Source organism: Euprymna scolopes, chromosome 15 (assembly GCF_053919585.1).
Source record: "Euprymna scolopes isolate OS-2025 chromosome 15, ASM5391958v1, whole genome shotgun sequence".
NCBI lineage: Eukaryota > Metazoa > Mollusca > Cephalopoda > Sepiida > Sepiolidae > Euprymna > Euprymna scolopes.
Genome location: NC_136496.1, coordinates 34,191,177 through 34,213,189, shown reverse-complemented (window position 1 = coordinate 34,213,189; position 22,013 = coordinate 34,191,177). Strand labels below are relative to the sequence as shown.

Sequence of the window (22,013 nt, the reverse complement as noted above, 5' to 3'; positions counted from 1 at the left end):
TCCAATATTTTTATTTTTTTAATGTCTTGATTAAACTGTAAAAGTACCCAAAAATCAACTAAATCAAGCTAAAAATGTGTATGTGTATATATATATATATATATATATATATATAAAAACATTAATCAGGAATGCTTAATGTTTTTAAAACATTTCCATTTCAAATTTAATGAATTAAAAATGAACCCAGAATAGAAAATTTCATTAAACGGGGGGGGGGGGGGGGACAACAACAAAAAAAAAAAAACACTTTATTCATGTTACAGACAGTCACCACATAACGACTTACAGTGTTTACACTATGCTCTGCTGCACAAGAAAAATGTCACAGAACTGCTATAAAATGAACAATTTTATAAAAAAAAAAAAAAAAAAAAGTATCTGTTTTCTGTATTAAACAGAGCACATTCTAAATTTACAAGTAACAATAGTTATGCAGTAAACGTTTTCATAAAAAGATTTTACAATATCGAGTTGATGGGAATTTATACATAAAATTCTGTTTACACGCGTGTACTTAATGTAACGTTTACACAACACATACAATACATTCATGAAAGACCTGTAAAATCTATTCTTTAATTGCAGATACAAATTAAATCCAATTAAAATTTGTCAACAAATAAAAAGTTACTTTTGGACAATGCTTATTTATTATCGCCATTTTCGATTCTAGAAAATATGTTTCTTAATTATCTAAGCAATCATGTATAATAACTAAAAAAAAAATGAATTAAAATGTTCCTGGGGTTTTACGGCACACCAATATCAATAAGTAACATTGATGCTTCCTGTCCAGGATGGGGTTTTATGTCATCTCCTAAATCAAACTGGCAGATATGTAGACATTGGATACATCTACATTCCGTGGCAGGAGATAAAATGTTTTAAAAACTCTTTAGATTTTTTGAAAATGTAGAAGAAACTTGATAAAGAAAAATAAACAAATGTCTTTAAAATCAAGTTGAAAATGGTGAAAGTTACAGGTGTAAGTGTTCAAGAGTGAGAAGAAAAGAAAAAAAAAAAAACTATTAAAACTTTTAATAACTATGAAAAATTATGAATTGATCTACTAATTAAAGAGAAAGGAAACTTTATCAAACTTGAAATATTTGACCAAATGTTTAAATAAATTCAACTTGAAACAGGCTCATTACGCAGACCTGATTTATAATAACAATTTTTTTTTACTAAGAGACGAAAAAAAAAAAAAAAAAAGTTTCTGGAGGTTTTATGGCACAAATATCAATAAGTAAAGATCGATGCTTCCCATCCAGGATGGGGTTTTATGTCATCTGATATGTAGATGTTAGATATATCTACATTCCGTGGCAGAAGATAAATTTTGCATAATGCTTTTATTTAATTTTAGTTCAAAAAATCGGTACTTGTACTGTTTAATCAAGACATTAAAAAATGAAAATATCGAAAAAAAAAAGGTTATATTGTACGTATCCGTTATGGAACGAAGTTCTCCGGAAAAAAAATTTCACCTAATTTCATCAAGTATTTTATTTTTTTACAGTTAAAAAACAATTATACCAAGCAAAAGGTTCGATTTTTAGGAAGAAAAGCTAGAATTAAAGATGGGGAGGGAGTGTCGGCACTTTAACTGTAGTGTGTTTCACAAATTCCATAATGGCTGACTTCAACACGCTCTTAGAGAACGTGTTTTTCTGCTGTAAAAAACTACTCGATCAAAATAAATGAAATTAGGGGATCTTCAGTCCAAAACGGATATGTACAATATAACTTTTTTTCCTCCAATATTTTTATTTTTTTAATGTCTTGATTAAACTGTAAAAGTACCCAAAAATCAACTAAATCAAGCTAAAAATGTGTGTATATATATATATATATATATATATATATATATATATATATAAAAACATTAATCAGGAATGCTTAATGTTTTTAAAACATTTCCATTTCAAATTTAATGAATTAAAAATGAACCCAGAATAGAAAATTTCATTAAACGGGGGGGGGGGGGGGGGGACAAAAAAAAAAACACTTTATTCATGTTACAGACAGTCACCACATAACGACTTACAGTGTTTACACTATGCTCTGCTGCACAAGAAAAATGTCACAGAACTGCTATAAAATGAACAATTTTATAAAAAAAAAAAAAAAAAAAAAAAAAAAAAAAGTATCTGCTTTCTGTATTAAACAGAGCACATTCTAAATTTACAAGTAACAATAGTTATGCAGTAAACGTTTTCATAAAAAGATTTTACAATATCGAGTTGATGGGAATTTATACATAAAATTCTGTTTACACGCGTGTACTTAATGTAACGTTTACACAACACCTACAATACATTCATGAAAGACCTGTAAAATCTATTCTTTAATTGCAGATACACAAATTAAATCCAATTAAAATTTGTCAACAAATAAAAAGTTACTTTTGGACAATGCTCATTTATTATCGCCATTTTCGATTCTAGAAAATATGTTTCTTAATTATCTAAGCAATCATGTATAATAACTAAAAAAAAAATGAATTAAAATGTTCCTGGGGTTTTACGGCACACCAATATCAATAAGTAACATTGATGCTTCCTGTCCAGGATGGGGTTTTATGTCATCTCCTAAATCAAACTGGCAGATATGTAGACATTGAATATATCTACATTCCGTGGCAGGAGATAAGATTTGGCAAACTAAGAATGGAAAAAAATTTTTTATGCGAAGCATAACGAAAATAAAATCTTGAAAATAAGATTTAAATACATGCAAACAACTACTTGCTAAATTGGAGACACTTTTAAACAGTGGTATGAGAAAAATAAGAAATGGTTTTGTTTTACATTAGTACAAAAAAGTATTAAAAAAAACAGTAGGTTGGTGCAAAAACAATATCATTTTCTCACATCTTACTTTTATATATGACTAGCGGGGGTACCCGGCGTTACCCGGGCGATAAACATGATGATTTGGGGGGGGGGGGGGGGGTAAAGTTTTGGTATGAATGTAGGACCGAACCCGAAACCCTGAGGTGAAGTTGGAAAATAAAATGTGAAAAAAAAAACAAAACAAAACAAAACATGACACGTAAACCAATTGGCCAAGAGTTACTGAAAGACGTTTGAATTTATTCAAGAAGAGAATTGACAGGTGCCTGCACCTAATGACTCAATGAGGTCAAGTGGAAATCGTGGAGTTACAATTTCTGCAAGTGTTATGATAACGTAAACAATAGCTAGTCAGCAGTTAACATTTTCTGCGAGACAGTTTTTAATGAGGTCAATAACTGTTTGTTTTTACCCAACTTTGGGGAAAACCAGCTCCCCGTTTATTAGGGGAGTGTCTAGAAGACATTGTTTGATATGACGCTAAAAAGTCGACATTGACCAAACGTTTACATTGCTTTACAGAGAACTGCCGATTCGAATCCAGTTTCACCTTTTTATACTGAAAAGCGAAAGATACACACGACGATCTAAAATTCTAGAAAAAATAGCGCGAGAAAGTCGAGCAAATTAAATACATACACGACCCCCGTTCGTAACTCTTAGATATTATCATTTAGCCAGCATATAAAAAGTTTTAAGGAATGAGCCGACCGAGAAATCCAACGAAAAAAGTCTTTTACAGACATACACAAAAAGCGAACATACATACATTTCTGAATTAATTCATTGATATATATATATATATATATATATATATCATTTTGAAGTGCGTTTTTTGCTCTATCGAATCATGTTATTTGTTACCATTTTCAATCTCTTATTTTTTTTTTCAGGCTTTTCGGCAGCATGGACAAATTCAAATCTAGGATGTGTTTGGCCCAGGAACCACTAACAAATGTGTGGCACAACAGTGGTTCATAAAATTTCACAATGGTAACATGAGTTTTGAAGATGAAAATCGTCGCGGCCAGCCGACTGCGGTTGATAATGAACATTTCAAAGCCTTAATTGAAGCCAATCCTCGCTAAATCACACGAGAAGTTGCTGGTGAACTCGAGGTCAACCACTCAACAGTTGTTCGCCATTTAAAGCAAATAGGGAAGTCAAAAAAGTTGGATAAATGGGTGCCACATCAATTGAATGATTAAAAAAAAAAAATCAGTGTTTTCTACGCTCCTTCTGCGCAACAAAACTGACCCACTTCTCAAGCAGATTGTTACGTGTGATGAGAAGTGAATCCTCTACGACAATCTGCAACGTTCAGGAAAGTGATTGGATGCCGTAGAAGCTCCATAACACTGAAGCCGAAATTGTACCAAAAACAGGTTATGGTGACTGTTTGGTGATCTGCGGCGGGTCTCAACCATCACAGCTTCTTGAATCCAAGCAAAACAATTATGGCAGAGAAGTACTGCCGACAAATTGACAAACTGCACCAGAAGCTCCAATGTATAGTGGAGATCGTATCCTATTTCCAAAAAGGAGAGATATAACATGAGAATATTTGGAATCAAGTCTCCTCTTGCTGTTATTTCAGATCATTTGAAACCATAACAGCAAGTTTTAGTCTCCCTTTCATCAAGGCCAGAGGTTTTGGAGAAATATATATATATACATATATATATATGAAAAAAGTAAATAGGTAGCCTTATCGTTAATAACGATGATTGCTATTATAGGGTCCTGATGGAACTAGACAAGATAATATTGCTTATCTCACTCGCTGATGAAGTGGACAATAATTTTGTTAAAAATGGAATCCCAAAGCTTGTAGCGAATGGATACTGATTAAGTCAAACTTTCATATTGACCCATAATGTCTTCTCTGAAACTAAGAATTCTAAAGCTTTGTTAGCTGGTGTCTTACATGGTGCTATATGATAAATATATTTATAACTAAACCACAAAAATCATCAATATAAAACTAAAAATTTGCAAACTTATAGTTTTGTGTGTCTCAAAGTGTTAGCTGTCAACAAAGAAAGCAGAAACTTTAAACATGCATAATTTTTATTTTACTTTTCTTGTATGTAAACACGTGTACAGAATAAACTAGATAAATTAAGATGGTATATAAATTATACAGTATTATTTCTTTTCATGCTTCAGTTGTCTTTTGTCATTTCTGCTAAGTTTATTTTTTTGCCTTTTTTATAGAAGATAACTTGAGACATTTAAAACATTTCATAAAACATATTAGGCTGTTATAATTAAAATAGAAGTTTAAAAAAAAAAAAAAAAGGAAAAAAAAATTTAGCATACCATTCTTCAGTGGGGTTTTGATAAAAATTTGCTAAAAGCCATTTAATCAAAGAAAACAATTAGCTCATAATGGCAGATATATTGATTGATTGGGGATGGATTGAAGTAAAGATATGGAATGAATTAACTTTGAAGACAAAAATATTTAAAATTACTTACACCTGTCATAGACGGAAATCTATGCTTCTTGGGTCTGTAGATACCATTGCGGTGCGCTTTGCGGTCTGTAATATAGAAAAATTATATAAAATGGTGCTCACAAAGCAAATAACAGATGAAAGATTTTTTTTTAACTTTAGAAACCACCAAGGTAAAAATGGTATGTTCCTGAAGTTTTACAGCACATCAATAAGTCATATTGATGCTTCCTGTCCAGGGGGGGGGGGGGTTATGTCATCTCCTAAATCAAAGTGGCAGATATGTAGACAGTGGATATATCTACATTCCGTAGCACGAAATAAATTATTTAAAAATTTATAATTTCAAAGGTCAACTATTTTATATATTTTGAGAGAAAAAAAAAATTGGCCATGCCTACTTTCTAAACCTATGATCTCAAATATAAGAAATTTAAAAGTTCATATGCAAAAAATTAACCAAGTAAATTTTCCATGAAATAAAAAAAAAAAATTTAAAAAAAAAAATATAAAAAAAATGGATTTATATAATTTTTTCTTAATGAGACATGTTCATAAGTAAAAGAAAAAAAAATTTAATATATAAAAAATTGTTCCTGGGGTTTTACGGCACACCAATATCAATAAGTAACATTGATGCTTCCTGTCCAGGATGGGGTTTTATGTCATCTCCTAAATAAAACTGGCAGATATGTAGACATTGGATATATCTACATTCCGTGGCAGGAGATAAGATTTGGCAGAGAAAGAATGGAAAAAAATTGAAAATAAGATTTAAATCCATGCAAATAAGTATTTTCTAAATTGGACTATTACAAGAAAATGACTTTATAATAAAGGAATCACCAAAGAATAGTTTTACAAAATACTTACTTTGATTATGATTAGTATGATTCTTTGACTTAGCCATTTTAGAAGCAGGTTCAGCTCTCTAGCCTGCAAAACAAAAGTAGTTCAAATATTAAAATTATATTTTTTTTAATAAGATACATTACGTGCAAAAATCAGACAAAAAGTTTCATTAAATAAATAAAAAGCTGAAAAAAAAAAAAAAAAAAGTTTTGTGACACATCAACCCATCAAATAATTTAATAAGATGATTCTTTCAGAGCAGATAAATTTTTAGTTGACCAGGTTTATTCACTTTTCAATCACCTCATTCAAAGTTTACCTAAAATCCATGCAAAATATAAGCCAATATAACCTGCAGATTATATAAGCAATCCTAAAAATATAAAAGGTGGTATTAATCGATTTCAAACACTGAATGATGAGTAGAACCAGTAATAAAATTTTGCAAACTGAATTCGAATGTAGGTAGGTAGATGCGAGATGTACAATTGAAATAAAATACTTCTATATTGTTTCAAATTTTTTGGAATGAGGATAAACTTTTGTTTTAATACAAATTATTGCAAAATTCTGTATAATTTTTAGTTCAAAAAGATGCGCTTGAAAATTACATAAACTCGAATGTAAATAAATTAGAATATTAATCAGAATAAGTAAAACTAGCTGGAGCTGTAGAAATTCAACAGAATGAGAAATATATTTAATCAACAAATGTTTCGATAAAACTGACGTTTTTCTGGATAGCACAAAAAATTAGCTTTTTGAACAGAAAACCAATAACATGAAAACATGAGTTTGCTAACATTTCTATGAAATAAATTTCCATTGTGTTTTAAATAAAGAACTGACCCAAGCACCTCTTGGCAGACAATGTATTTTTTTGCCCCATTTCTTTTCAAATGTTTCCCCTTTTTTTAAGTCATGTTTTGTTGACTTCGGTGAAGAACTGCTGCATGTCAAAATTATAATTTTTCTAACACCAATACAATAATGATCATAGATGATATTCAATAAAGAGTCAACATCAAAGGGAGCTCACTCATATTCTTGTCCAGGGTTGATAGTTTGGCTTTCAAAAGTTGTGCTTGGCCTTTTTCAAAGTGTAATGTACGGACTAACTAAAGGAACAAGCAGAGTATTGTATAGATGAAACACTTATATTTTTAATCAAACAAAAACTTTCATGAAATGTTCAGTAAAAATTGTTTACCACCAGTTAAAGATTTTCTCAGTTGAGTCGATGTGCTTAAGATTTAAGATCTGGCTGCCCAACTACTCACTTATTCCCCTCTCTCTAAATATAGTCCCTTTCAGAGTTGTCTTATGTTTCTGTGATATTCTACCTCATTTGAGAAATAAAAAAAAATTGAATTTAAAAAAAAAAACAAAAAGCGTCCGGGTATAACTTGTCTGCATCATAGCTGATTAAATATCTCATAAAAAAAAAAAGAAAAAAAATGGACAATCTCCTCCCTTGATTTTTGCTTTATTTCATCAAACATAAGTTTTACAAGTGCACCCGAAATGAACAATGCATACAATCTGAAGCCATGAAGTGTCAAACATTTAAACAATGTTTTTATGGTCTAGAAGAAAGAAAAAATAAATTTGTTACAACACTCAATTTGTCTCCATTCATCCCCATGAGAGATAATCGAACACATTACAGACATGACTGAAATTGAGTACCCAATTCTAACTGGACTAGTATAAACAGATATGGTTTCATCTCTAATAATTCCTAAAGACAAGTACAAAAGCTTTAAGGTCTACTTACATTATTTCACAACTCAGGAAAAGGAGACAAATTATACCTTGCAAAACGATTAGAATAAATGCAATTTTAGAGATTTTTTTTTTTTAAATGTATTTCCCTCAAAATTTTTTCATTCCAATATTTTTTTCTTATCAAAACGGTTTTACCTATTTTACATGTTAGTTTATTTGTATTAGCAAATACAACAAATTTACAATATTTTATTCTATAATCATTTTTACAAGGAATAAATATGGGTAATATTTCAGATAATTTTTATTTTTAACTTTGATACATGGATATTTACCAATGCAAATATTGCAAATTTTAGTGCTTGACTCTTGTAAGGATGCATAAACACATTTTAAATTTTAATTAAAAAGAAAAAAAATCAATCTTTAAAATCAGAAAATGTTGCTTAAGTGAAAATAAAAATTAAGAAATCTAAAATCCAAAATGTGTTCTTGTTTAAAGAGGGAGAGAGGGAAAAAAAAAAAAAAAAAAAAAAACTTACTTTGCTCACGTGTCAAAAAAGGAGAAAAAGAAAGATAGTGCCAATCTGAAGCCATGCAAAATGAAATTTGTTTAATAAAGCCGGCACGTTGACTACAATGAGGATTCTTCAACCTTTTGCCTTACTCTTCCACCCACACAAGACAGGCAGGGGGGTTGGGTTTTAAAATCTGACCAGCCCGTTTCTTCCATATACACAGGGAATAAGAGTTGCCTTTTTTGAAAAGGAGTGAGAGGGATGGTAGGAGGTAAGTGGGCTGGGCCAAACGCATGCACACAGGCACTGGTTGTTCTTAGATATAACAACCAGCAACTCTTGTAGCAGCAGTTGGAACGGATTCCATGTTCCATAGTACTTCAAGAAAGAAAAATACAAGTGGCACATGAGTTCTGAAATTCGGATTATACATTTCCTCTTTAGAAGTAGTAGGAGAATGTTGACTAGAAATACTTAAATATATATATCTTAAGCAACAGAATTGTTTTTAAAAATTTAATTTGCTTAAGCTTTAAAACGTATACAAATACAAGTTTTATGATAATTCTATATAAAGTAGGTGTTTATTTATTTTTCATTTCTCTGAAAGTTATGGAATATTAATTAAGAAAAGTACTAGTACTAAGCTGTTACAACTTTATAAAGTTCCGTCTTTGTTTTTAACATTTTAAATTCTACATCAGAATGCAATAACTGAGGAAAATTAGATTCCTGAAAAAGGTTTTAAATGTCAGCTATAGGCCATAAATTTCTTTCAACAATGTTTAAATTTACCAAGATATACAATATAGACTAAAGTTTAATTTAAAGACAAGAATTTAAACAATATTTCTTTTAAGAAAAAAAAAAATCTTAATTTAACCTCAAAATGCTATAAATGCATCTACCAAACATGACGTGGATTTAAGCATTACCAGAATTTCGGCTGGAGATATTTACCACTGAACAGGATTACTACCATTACAAGGGCTTGAACCTATAACTTTTATGTATATATGATGCTGATGTATTGTATAATCATGTGAACCCTTCTAATTTCAATGACAAAAAGAAATTGATTCATAAAAGCATAATCAAAAAAGATGCTGGAGTCTTTACCCAGAAGCGAAAGGATATCTGTCATTCCTGATTGGAGTGATGAAGAGACAATACCAATTAATGTGTCTATATTGCATCTGCTGACCAAAGAGAGCAGCATGACAAATAGAACAGCAGAATCAAATAACACGTCTTTCTTCACTTATTTATCAATAAGTGCCATTTCTTTCATTATTATCAGTGGAGTAGCAGGTAAGACAATCATCTTGTATTCATTATTAATATTAATAGAGAGACCCATGGAAATTCCACAGAGCTGTCTCCATTAATTCAGATAATTCACTGTTAGTAATAATATTCCTTTTGAAATAAAATTTCAGGGTCAATACTATTTAAAAAAAAAATAAAAAATAAAAAATGACTCCTTATGTAAAGATTTACATCAGCTAAATTAAATAAAAAGATTTAAAATTGCAGCAATTTAATTCTTTCTTAAAAAATAGTCAATGTCTTCTTAATGGAAAAAAAAAATAAATAATTGGCTCAGCTAAGCATTTTATATCAATAAAATAATTTTTTTTTTTTTAAATGTATTTAAAATTTGACTGGTCAACAGGGAGATAATTTTTGAACAATTAATTTTAAAATGGGTAAATTTGGATGTTTTACCTTAGCAACATCAGATTAATCAATAATCACCATCTTTAGTAACAGAATCACTTTTTTTTAAATGTGTGTGAAAGATGATAATGTACGTGCGAACATGAAATGATTTAGCATATTATATACACCAGCTGTACATAAATACATACAGGGCAGCTATTAGACATCAATTAATAAATATTCTAAATTCATTTTGGAGCATTTTTAAGTTTGAAGAGTGTGTAATACGAATTTGCAATTTGAAAATTCAAACATTTCAGATCCAGAATCACCGAATTAAAAAATTTTAGGCTTAAGTTTGGACATTTTCTAGAATTAAAAATCATGTTATGAATTTTAATCAAAACTGGAATACAGATTCTAGATATAAGGGTTAGTATGATTATATTTCTATATAAATCACCACAAGGAGACTCACAAGTGGTGCTTGTTCTGTTCAGAGAATAAATTTTATGCTGAAGCAAGTATTCTTCTAATTATATATTTCTTCGTCCAAACATTGCACTCGTTTATTCCTGAGAGACAATGGACACTTCCTGTAAGTGTACCTACATGTGTAATTATGAAGCAAGTGTTGGGCAATCCATAACCACAACCCCCCTGAACCAACATTGCTTGGGGGGCTGGAAACAATGCAAAGTGGAGAGCACATACAGCACATGGTATTCCCAAGCGGTCAACCATTTAGTACTGAATTTCACTAATCTAACAGTAACTGTTATGTCAATGTGATTAAAAATACAGAAAAATTATGTCTACATATCTTACATTCGATCTAGTGTTGTTGGATGACCATACAAATTTCATAAACTGGATGATGAGCAATAGGATGTGTGAACTCTAGTATTTTCAGTTTATTTTAGAACCATCATAGGAGGGGGGGGGGTTAAGTTAAAGCTATACACTCAGAACAGTTAAGATGACCGGTACTACAGAGTGGTCACTAGAAAAGCGAGAAATTTATCAAACAACGATTTATTTTTACAAAATTTTTCAAAGACAAAATGTTATATATATTATACTCATAGATACTCAAAATGTCGTCTGTGCAATTCACTGCAGCGCCTCAATCAAGAAAACCAATCAAAAAATAGCAATCACGCATTTTATTCATGATCTAAGCTGACCTTCAAATTCCCCAGCTTTCCTAGCAACCACCCTGTATTAATAAAACATTAGTATTAAGATTTGAAAACATTTTCTTGAAAATTATTTCATGACTTTTTTTTTGTTTATATATGCAAGTTCCCATAGACAAATGGGACAAAAATGTTAGGAACACATAAGCAACACAAATAATAATCACTATTTTTATTTTTAAGAAAAAGAAATATCAAAGTACTTTAATATAATACTTTTATAATAATACTTTTATATAAGCAAGTTGTGAGCAAAAAAAAAAACAGATGTTCAACTTGATTAAACAATCTGTTGATATATTTCTTCACACAAGATCATATCTATATCTAACCATTTTTCTGTTGCTCATATTACTTTTCTTTTTTTATATGTCATGTGGCTTCTACACCATCCATCCTCCTCCTAAAAGAAACATTCAATGAACAGACAACCAACCAGAGTTCGAGTGTGTGTGCATGTATATATAATCGATATATAGAAAACTGAATATGTGCATGATATTTGCGTGTTCAAGACAATCTTTAAAATCTAAAAATGTATTCTTATGCCTAATTTACTAGGAAAGACAATCTAAGTGTTCTTTAATATCTTTTTGCACAACCCCTTAAAAGTTTAAGAAATATTTTGAAGCCAGAACCTCAACCTCTGGGGGAGAGAGAACCTCTTAGAACTTAAAATATGTACAATTTTAATGAAATTTAAACCCTATATACAAGACTACTCCAGAGTTGTACAACATTTTAACTTCTCCCATATTAGGAGTCGAAATTGGGGGTGGGTTAAAACCAAAAGAAAAAAAAAAAATAACATGGTAGGAGCAAAGTGAAAAAGTAGTTATGCACATTTAATATCAAGAAATACTTGATCTTCCTGCTAGTAAATAAAACAAGCCTTGGTCAGTTGGGAGTAAAACGCCTTCAACAAAATTTTACATGCTTGATAACTGATGTATACTATTTAACATTGTACAACTATTGTATACCCACCATAAAAATGACTGAAAAGAAATTTGTTTCAACTGTATTAACACTAATATTAATATAGAATGTTTCAATCAGTAAAATTAAAGAAAAACAAATCAGAATTAGAAAGGTCGAAAATTAAGTTTAAAAATATTTTTTTATGAAATGCAAATACTTGTTGACAAAGCATACACTCATATTACAACACACGTGTATGTGGATGTGTGTGTATATAATCTCTGGAACTTCCAGGGTCTGGCCCAACAGGTATTCAGGACACTACAGCCTGAACCTAGTCATCAGCAGACGTGCAAGACTGTAGAAGGTTCATAGAAGTGACCGTCCAGCACGTGCTGCATCATTTGTGAAAAAAAAAAAAAAAAAAAAACAATGCCTGAGTTTGGCCGGGCTTAAAAGCCACTTTCGTGCGGCTCACCATTGAGCTGTCTTCATTCTTTAATTTTCTAACTATATTAAGTAATGGCAATACTCGAGAACGAGTTTTCTGCCATCATATATATATATATATATATATATATGTGTGTGTGTGTATAGTACTGATTTCAAAAGTTAGATTTGGGTGCTGTCAACTAGAATTCGAACCAAAAATTTGGCGCTCTAGTTGCATTCCCCTACTGTTTGAGCTATCGAGAGTTAGATAAAAAAAAAAAAGACTTAAAATTAAACCACTTCAAGTTATGAATGAATTTGTGTATGTGCAAAAGTAATAGAAATATGTTGTCAAGTTGAAATAATATTTTGCATTTCGCTTGAGCTTCAAACATTTTCTAACAATAAAGAAATGTTTTCCATCCTTAAACAAAATTTAGGAGTACAAAACTTTCTTACGATTAACAATGGAAGTCTGATGTATATATATATAATGGGTGACCCCCCACCCCACCCAAAAAAAAAAAACAGGACATTCAATTGTTTTTCTGAGCATTTTACAGTCAACGGAGAAAAAAAAAGGCCAAAGACCCTAGTGTTTTTATGTGATGCTTTGAATATAATAAACTAGTTATGACCTAAGTTTCATTTCATTCGGACAAACCACTAAGAAACGGGGCCTAATTAGAGTTGGGGCCCGTTTTTTTTTTCGGGTCACCCTGTGTGTGTGTGTGTGTGTATATATATATATATATATATATATATATATATGTGGCTCTGTTAATAAATATGAAATCTGCATGAAGTTAAATATATTTAAGCATATTTTACAATCAAGTAATCCATCCCCTCTAGTATTAAAAGAAATATATTTTTCTTGCAAAACTTTACTGTCATAACGCTTTTTAAAGCTCAGACAAACATGGAGAATCAACAGGTAATCAGACAGTTTGAAGATGATTTCTGAAATTTCTTAGTCTTGAAAGAATAAGGGTAGAAGATGGCGATGAACTCTCGACAATGTTTGAAAGCAATTGTTGAACAAAATCGCAATGTGAAATATCGGAGGTACTTGGTGCTAATATTTTAATCATCTGAAGGAAGTCCTTAATGAGATCAATGAATAAATGATGGTTTCTGAGATCTGGCATTTTCCAATAAACCTAATGCTATCTTCAGAAATTTGCGGAAGAGGTGAGGGAGGAGGGGTCACAACTGAAACTGTATTTGAGAAATGTAAAAAGAAATAGGTTTTGCAAGATAGACATGAATATTGTGAAACTACATTCATACAGGAGATTTTTGATAAGTATTTATCACGGGGTCTGTATTATACAAACAATGCACTGTTCTGAGAGTAACAGTTTGGAGCAGGAATATACTTTCCTCAGATTTCTAGGTGTGCCTCAAGGGTAATTAAGATCACAAATTTACCAGAATTTATTATAAAAGAATCTGTGTCAATTTTGGTCAAATACATGTTGATTTCAAAATCTACCTTTTCTTGTAGGAAACCTACTTGTATTATTGGCAGTGAAGACATCCAAGAAATTACAGACAATATCTAATGTTTTTATCGTCAACCTGAGTACAGTGAACCTACTTTTTGCGTTGGGCGTTTTACCATTCCATATTTATACCAATCTTAATCAGCAGTCTGGATTGAATCCAACTTTGTGCAAAAGCGTCGGGTTGCTGGACTACACGCTCACAGGTAAGGAATTACAAAATTTCATTTTTTCTATCATGTTAAATGCTTTTCTTTTTGTAATGAATTTTTATTGGCAAGAAAATTTTTAATTTGTATTTATTAAAGTTAGATATAGGCGAGAAACAGACAAGATTTTGTCTGGCAGTTTTATAAATAAAAGAGAATACTGAAAATATGCTTTTATAAATTGAAATGTTTTGGCGTCATTCTTGTCAGTATTCAACCTAATTAAAAGCCAAAAATACAGAAAAATCTTTATTGCAAGTACTCATCACGAAACAAAAATGTCATATTCCAAAAATCACGTAATTGATCAAGTAGTTTTTTTTTTTAACTAAGAAAATCAAATTTTATGAGGAAAGGAGTCAGTATTCCATCTTTAAAATTCATTACTGCTTACCTCCCAATAACTTCTCAATAAAGAGATGAAAATCAGCCTTGTAACATAACTCACTAAAAATTATATAAATGGATTTTATTTATATGTATAACTACAATCAATTCATGTGATTTTTGGAATATGACATTTGTTTCGTGACAGGGTATGCACATCATGACGATTTTTTTAGTAGTTTTAATTTTAATTAGGTTGAACTCTGGACTTGCACCATAGTCTTTTATACTTAAATATTTCTATTTGTTTTCAAAAACTATTCAATTATCAGTTATTTTTATATTTATCTCATGCCTCTCTCCGTCATATCTATTTATATCCCTTCACATTTAGAATGGTTTTTATTATTTTAGATGGTAAGTGTTTGAACTGCAACAAGCAAAATATACTTTTAAGAGCAAAACCTGCAACAAAATAAAATATTAATATTAAATTAGACAACTATACACAATTAAAATTCCTTTCAGAAATGATTAAAATTTATTAAAAATTTTAATTATTGCTGCTGACTAATATTCAAAACAATATTCAAAGTTACAAAATCAAATACAGTTAAATAATTAATAATCTTTATTTTTCAAGTCATGAGAAAATGTTCCTGGGGTTTTACGGCACACCAATATCAATTAACATTGATGCTTCCTGTCCAGGATGTGAGGTTTTATGTTATCTCCTAAATCAAACTGGCAGATATGTAGACATTGAATATATCTACATTCCGTGGCAGGAGATAAGATTTGTTTTTACTCCACTAAGCACAAAAAAATTAAAATAGACATAAGTGGATACAGAATTTTTAAAAAATTAAACGTAGTCATCATTATTTCAGAGATTATGCCATTTACATCAGTTTAACACTAAAGTATTTTAGTCAATGTACTCGCTGGCCTTCCTAGGCACGTTTTCTTGGTAAGATTCCAATGAAAATCAATGGAAGATTCCCAACTTTTACAAATGGCAGAAGAAAATTGGAAATTAGAATAGCCAAAACCTGTAATACACAAACACAAGAATTGTTTTTTGAATATGTAAACTAAGTTTTTAATACATTTATTAAGAGATATGCGGAGGGGGATTCTGACAAATTTTACATTTATTTTAATGATTGAATGGACACAAAGAAGATAATTAGAATAACACTTATATAATAACTATTATAATGACTATGCAAAAAGAAATTTTCTTCATTGATTTTTTTTTTTTCAAATACATCAAAACTTATCAAGGCTAAAAGTCAGACAAGTATAAGGATCTGAATGATAAAAAAAAAAAAAAACTATCTTCCTAAGTATCACATTGTGTTTTGCAGTCCTGAACGTGCTGTCTCAGAATTGCATGAATGGTCACATTTTCAGGGTTCTATATTGGCTAACTATTGCGATGTTCCTGTTTTATGCATTCCCTAATTAGTTTAGAAGCCTTTGTTTATTGCTAACGGTTTTATGATCTATAAATATAAAAGCGAAAACATGTGTATGTATGTATGTTGGCTTTTTCTGTATGTCCGTGAAAGGCTTTTTTCGACCTTTTTAAAACTTTATATCACATCCAAATCATAATATGTACGAGTTAACGGGGTTCACCCGTCTATTTAATTTGCCTGACTTTCAGAAATATTCAACATTTTTCGATCATTGCGTGTTACTTTTACTTTTCAGTATGATTCGAACCGGATGTAAACGTCAGTCAACTATTCCGCTGTAAACGATTTGACCTCATTAAAAACTGCAAATGTTTGACAGTCACTTTTTAATCGCCCTTACATTGACTGTCGCTGCAGCGCAGTTGTTCAGGCTCAGCATATGGGCCTCAAGGCTCCATGTCAGAGCCGACCTGTCACCCCCCCCCATATTTTTCCCATTTTTAAAATCGCTGTTTTTTTTTATCGTGTTTTTTATATTTAAACAGGGTTAAGTTTCCTTTTTATTCTTCTTTACCCCCCCCCAAACGCACACACCTACAAGCACCAAGGCAACACCGGGTACACCCCGCTAGTCTACAATATAAATCTCACCTGTTTAAATGTATGTATGTATGTCTGCCTAAAACTTTCGATAGAGGCGACAGATTTTCACAAGATTGGTATTGTTTTGAAGCACGACCCTTCGGACGACAACTATCGAAAAATTGGCTAAAAATAAAATTAATTCCTTCACCCTCAACAGGGGACTTTTCTACAGGGCAGGGTCCCTTCTTTCATTGATATTTTTGAAAGGCAACGCCTCTTTTCGATTGGCTAGCCTTAATTTAAACCTACGTCACTTCTGGTTTGGCGATGGACGCAACAGCAAACACGTCACTTTTTTCCACATTCTTTTCATCCTTCGCAGTACGGGTTCGAGCCTGCCTGCCTACTACCACTTCATTTTTTATTGCTCAACACACACCTCCAAACACCCGGGCACCCAGGCTAGTCTATATATATAAAAGCGAAAATGTGTGTATGTATGTGTGTTTGTATGTCCCGCAAAAATTTCGATAGAGTACAGATTTTCACCAGATTTGTATCATTTTGAAGCCCGACCTCTTGGACGACAAATATCGAAAAATAGGCCAAAAACATTAATTCCTTCACCCTAAACTGGACCCTTTTCTACAAGGAGAGGGTGCCAAAAAAAAAAAAAAAAAAAAAATCATTCCTTCATTTTCTCTCCTTCTGCTACTACGACGACAATGACACCATGTGTGACCTAGAAAACATTGACGTTAGTTTAAACCACCTGCAAGTGTTTTTAAAGGTTTAATTTTATCCGTTCTCAATTGTATGTCTCTTTGGCGTAGGGATAATGTGCCAGTCTTTTTTTTCCCGCCTTAGCCTCGATGCTTCGGGTTCGAGCCTGGCTTCCTACCTAAACTTTTTCCCTCTTTTACACCTTTTTGCTTGGTTTTCACCAATTTTTTTAACATCGTGTTTTTTTTATAATATTAAAACAGGGTCACCCTCTCCTCCATACAAACCTCCAAACACCCGGGCAACGCCGGGTACCCCCGCTAGTGGCTTAATAAAGGGGAAAAAAGTATTTATTGAAATTGGATCAGGTAGGAAATTCTTAGAAATTCTATGCTGAATACAATAAGCAGAGAGTGCAGAAAGTTTCAACGGATACCTCCTCCCCATACACCCACCCAATTAATAGCGCATTTTTTTTCAAGTGATTTATCTATCAAAAGAGATAGAAGTAAAACTAAGGTTGCAACTAAATTTTAATTCAACGCAATCAAGATGAAGTAATCTAATTTTAACATTTCTGTATAGGTTCCAAAACTACTGAACAGGTCTGTACCAAACTTGGTTAGATGCAAGACTGGTCAAAATTCTACTCCAGCTACTACATAAGAACCTAACTCCTAACAGTAATATTCTATCAAATAAAATACACTGAAAATTAAGACCACCAGTGAAACAAATGATAATCTACAAGCCTAATAACAATTTAGTAGAAGCCAATTGTATAAATGCAAGGGAATCCATTGGGAATGAATATTATGATTATTAGTGCATCAGTAAAAATCAAATCAAGACTGGATTTCATTAAAACCTGCAGAGATACACACATACCTTGCTGCTTTAATTCCATTTAGCTAACATTTTTAAGATTTGCACCTCTATATTAATAAAATCATGTGATCATTTCTCATATGTATAACAAGACAGTCATTTTAATCTTAATAGCAAGAGGAATTAAGAGCAATAAGTATGACCTGTAGAAATTTGCAAAAACAGTCCACCAGTCATTTAAATAGACTTTCAAATTCTTAAATTCTCATGACTGAAAGTTTTGGTTAGTTGTTGGGTTTTATGGCATGCCAACCATCTTTGAATTATATTATAGTGAAATTGTATAAACCTGGTTTGTAGATTAATTTTGCAAAATTGTAAACAAGCTAGTTTATATATTTAGGTCAAAGTCGATTTGGCTGTAGCGACAGTGTCTATGCTTCACTGAATATGATCAAGTCATACACAGGAAGCTATTTATATAAATAAAACAGATGTATATGTATGTGTGAAAATATTTAACCAATAAACTTTTAAACTACTGACCACAAAAACACACAAATGAACAGGAAATAGTAATCATACACCAAGGATGGTTTATAATGAGTAAAATCTTTGTTTGGATGAACAATGCATACTGAGAAACGTTCATTTTCAACTTGCCGACATTTCTATTACTTTGGCGCATGCACAAGTTCATTCGTAGCTTGAAGTGGTTTTATTTTTAAATCTTATCTATTTGTCGGTAGGGAACTCAGCTGGAGCACTAAATGTTTAGGTTTCAATTCTAGCTCATGACATCCATTTTTTTTTTTTTTTTTATAAATGCGTATTAGGTACAATATAATATTCAATAGAAAATTGGCTCTGTAATAATTATGAAACCTGCATGAATTAAAATATTTCACAACCGGTTGATAAAATTTTTTACAACTGACCCATATTTACAACAACCTTAATTATTCGAACTTATTAATCTTTTACAGGCACAGCAATCATGACAATCATCCTCATCGCCTACAATCGATACAGATTAATTGGAGACTACCAGGAATACAGAAGATACTTTAGTTTGAATCGAGTCTGTATTATGTTAACAATCGTCTGGATTCTGCCCATGCTTTGTCTCCTGCCGCCACTGTTGGAAGTGTGGGGAAGGTTTGGCTATGTCGAGCAACTGGCAACTTGCAATCTGCACGAAGATGACCAATTCTTCAAGGATATTCTTCTAATTGTAAGAACCCTCACCCCCAGCCTCCTTATCATCTATTATTACATGTGCATCTGTCGGACATCCAAAGCGAGTCAGTCACGCCTTCTTAAAAAGCCGGGGCTGACCATTTCCAGAAAGAGGGATTCTGTTAAATCTTTACGAGTACGAAATGAGCGCCACATGACCAAGATGATGCTGACCATCATCTGCGTCTTTGTCCTTTCCTATTTCCCGTGCACGATAACAGCACTCATAGATCTGCATCACCCATTGCCGAAACCATATCACCTTTTTTGTAGATTGTGCATCTATTTCAGCAGCGCAATCAATCCGGTTATCTACGGCTTGATGAACACACAGTTCAGCAAGGCATACAAGAATATTGTCTGTTTTAGGAGAAAAGGAAGTAAAAATGAGAGCGTACACCAAATTACCAAAATCGGAACCATTTCTTTAAAACCTACTCTGCATTTACAAACGACAAAACTTTCCAATCAATTAAGAAAATTGTCAAGTACAGACTTGCCTGCAGACAAAATAGATTTGTTATAATGTGAATACTAGAATGCAAAGGGAATGACCATAATGGGAAGGGAGGGATTAAATTATTGTATGTTTGTAAATAAAAACTTTTTCTATCCAACTTATTCTATTTTTTTATTTATTAAATTGTTAGATAAAAAATTTGGAGTACAAGAAAAAAAAATTAAATAAAGGGGGGGGGGGTCATATTTTAAAATTTTCACCATCAGATTTGGTTTAATGTCAGCATGTATTAGAACGACTTTTAAACTAACCTATCTCTGGCCAGGTCTTCATTTATCACTATCATTTCCATGTTTTCCTTAGCCCCCATCTATTACATATCTACTAACCCTTATTATACATACTACTTATGAAGTTTACTTTCGGCAACCTTGTAACTCTTGCTTTATCCTTTAGTCCTCACATTCCAGAAACTGTTTCTGACAAAAAGGGAAGAACCACACTTATTGTTGGCTAGTTTTTGACCTTCAAATAGTAGCCTTTTTAAACTCCTAAGTGACTTCATGCTTTGCCTGGAGCAATATCAATTAAAAAAAGAAAAAAGTTCACCCATTCTTTTAATGTGATCACACCAACAAAGACTCCTGTTTCTGCACACATCTCTATAGTCACTAGTCATTTAATGCCAGAATGTAATGTTAATGATCAATTAGTTAACATCTTTTCACTTTTATAAAAAATATGTCCTTGAAATACAAAAGGTATGTTTTTAAAAGTTCAAACTCCTCAGCTTAATGTTCACAGGGAACATATACATCGAGAACATTGCTGCAGCTTCTGCATGAAAGGTAGGCTCTCGTTATCATGCTAGAAAGTTACTTACACTTGAAAGTATCCTGTATCTCTATAATGACCACCATTCACCGTTGTATGAAGTACTGTCACATTAGTGCTGGTATGTCTGCTACTAGTCTCAATCCTGGACAGGACTCAAAAGAGTCTCCAACTGTCAACTAGACTTCAGCCTCTGTCCTATCGACGAAATGTTGCATCCCTCAGCCTGTTTTACAAGTATTTTAAATGGTTGATGCTCTGACCATACTAGCCCTTGTACCCTCGACATAAATAGCCCCAAGAAGCAGCAAAACCCCAACCCTACACAGTAGAATTCTTCAGATGCGAGAAAGCTTTCTACTCTAACAGTTTTTTTCCCCAGAACTGCTAGACTTTGGAATTCCCTTCCAGGTTCCTGCTTTTGACTGTACTGACATGCAGAAGTGTAATGTAAACAGACATTTTGCTGCTCAACTCCCTACAATTGTATCCCAGATAGTAGCCCTCTACATTAAAGCGGCACCATGCCTTGATTGGGGTGAAAATGTAAAAAATGTCAGTTACATTGATAAGCAAAGCTAAGCTAAGCTAAAATCAATGAAAAATTCCTTTATGTTAACGCTTATCAATTTTATAAGACACATTTTAAGATGCAAGTAAGTTTAAATTTAACTACTTTTAGTAAAACAAAAATAATTTTTTTTAATTAAAACAATTCATATAAAGAAAATGTTCCTGAGTGCTGTACAGCAATATTAAGATTCAGTATTTTTTAAACTATAATTATCAGAATAAAAAAAACAACACAAATAAAGTTACCCAAATAGGTAAGTGTTAGAACTTTTGCCTTTGGTAATATTTATTTGTTGCAAATTTGCCTTTTGATTTATTTTTTATTCTGTTAACTACAGTTAAAATACTTGTAAAATTGCTGTGACGTAACCAGGACAGAGGGTTTATATCATCTCCTAAATGACAGATACATAGATATTAGAAGATCCACATTCTGTTGAGAAGGAGATAAGATTTGTTTATAGAAGAAAAACAGTTTTTTGCCCCAGAACTGCTAGACTTTGAAATTCCCTTTCAGGTTCCTGCTTTCGACTGTACTGACATGCAGAAATGCAAGTGTAATGTAAACATACATTTTGCTGCTGAACTCCCTACAATTGCATCCCAGATAGTAGCCCTCTACATTAAAGTTGCACCGTGTCTTGTTTGGGGTGAAAATGGAAAAAATTGAT

At 31.8% G+C, this 22,013-nt stretch overlaps 2 protein-coding genes across 4 annotated transcripts in view; one reads left to right on the top strand and one right to left on the bottom strand.

Annotated features, from left to right (window-relative positions):
* The window catches only part of LOC145293772 (uncharacterized), a 49,598-nt gene that overhangs the window by 7,578 nt on the left and 20,007 nt on the right, over window positions 1-22,013 (bottom strand). For 2 of the 3 annotated variants that reach the window (XM_080140283.1, XM_080140284.1), the window contains 2 exons: window positions 6,194-6,256; window positions 5,343-5,407 (listed from right to left, as the gene is read on the bottom strand). In XM_080140283.1, the coding sequence (XP_079996409.1) occupies window positions 5,343-5,407; window positions 6,194-6,230 (102 nt within the window). In that variant the 5' untranslated portion in view covers window positions 6,231-6,256. Of the gene's footprint in view, window positions 1-5,342; window positions 5,408-6,193; window positions 6,257-8,442; window positions 8,668-22,013 lie in introns of those variants that run through there. The other variant, XM_080140285.1, reaches the window with a different exon arrangement.
* On the top strand, window positions 8,716-20,092 carry LOC145293771 (G-protein coupled receptor moody-like). The gene is made up of 3 exons (XM_080140282.1): window positions 8,716-9,729; window positions 14,143-14,346; window positions 19,223-20,092. Exons 1-3 carry the CDS (start codon window positions 9,522-9,524, stop codon window positions 19,999-20,001), a joined length of 1,191 nt encoding a protein of 396 aa, XP_079996408.1. The 5' UTR covers window positions 8,716-9,521; the 3' UTR covers window positions 20,002-20,092.

Excerpts from the sequence above, each read along its gene's own strand:
- LOC145293771 (XM_080140282.1), top strand. The coding sequence starts at position 9,522 with ATGCTGGAGTCTTTACCCAGAAGCGAAAGGATATCTGTCATTCCTGAT. Across the intron at positions 9,730-14,142 it reads TATTATCAGTGGAGTAGCAG|GAAACCTACTTGTATTATTG; the intron begins GTAAGACAATCA and ends CTTTTCTTGTAG. Across the intron at positions 14,347-19,222 it reads GCTGGACTACACGCTCACAG|GCACAGCAATCATGACAATC; the intron begins GTAAGGAATTAC and ends AATCTTTTACAG.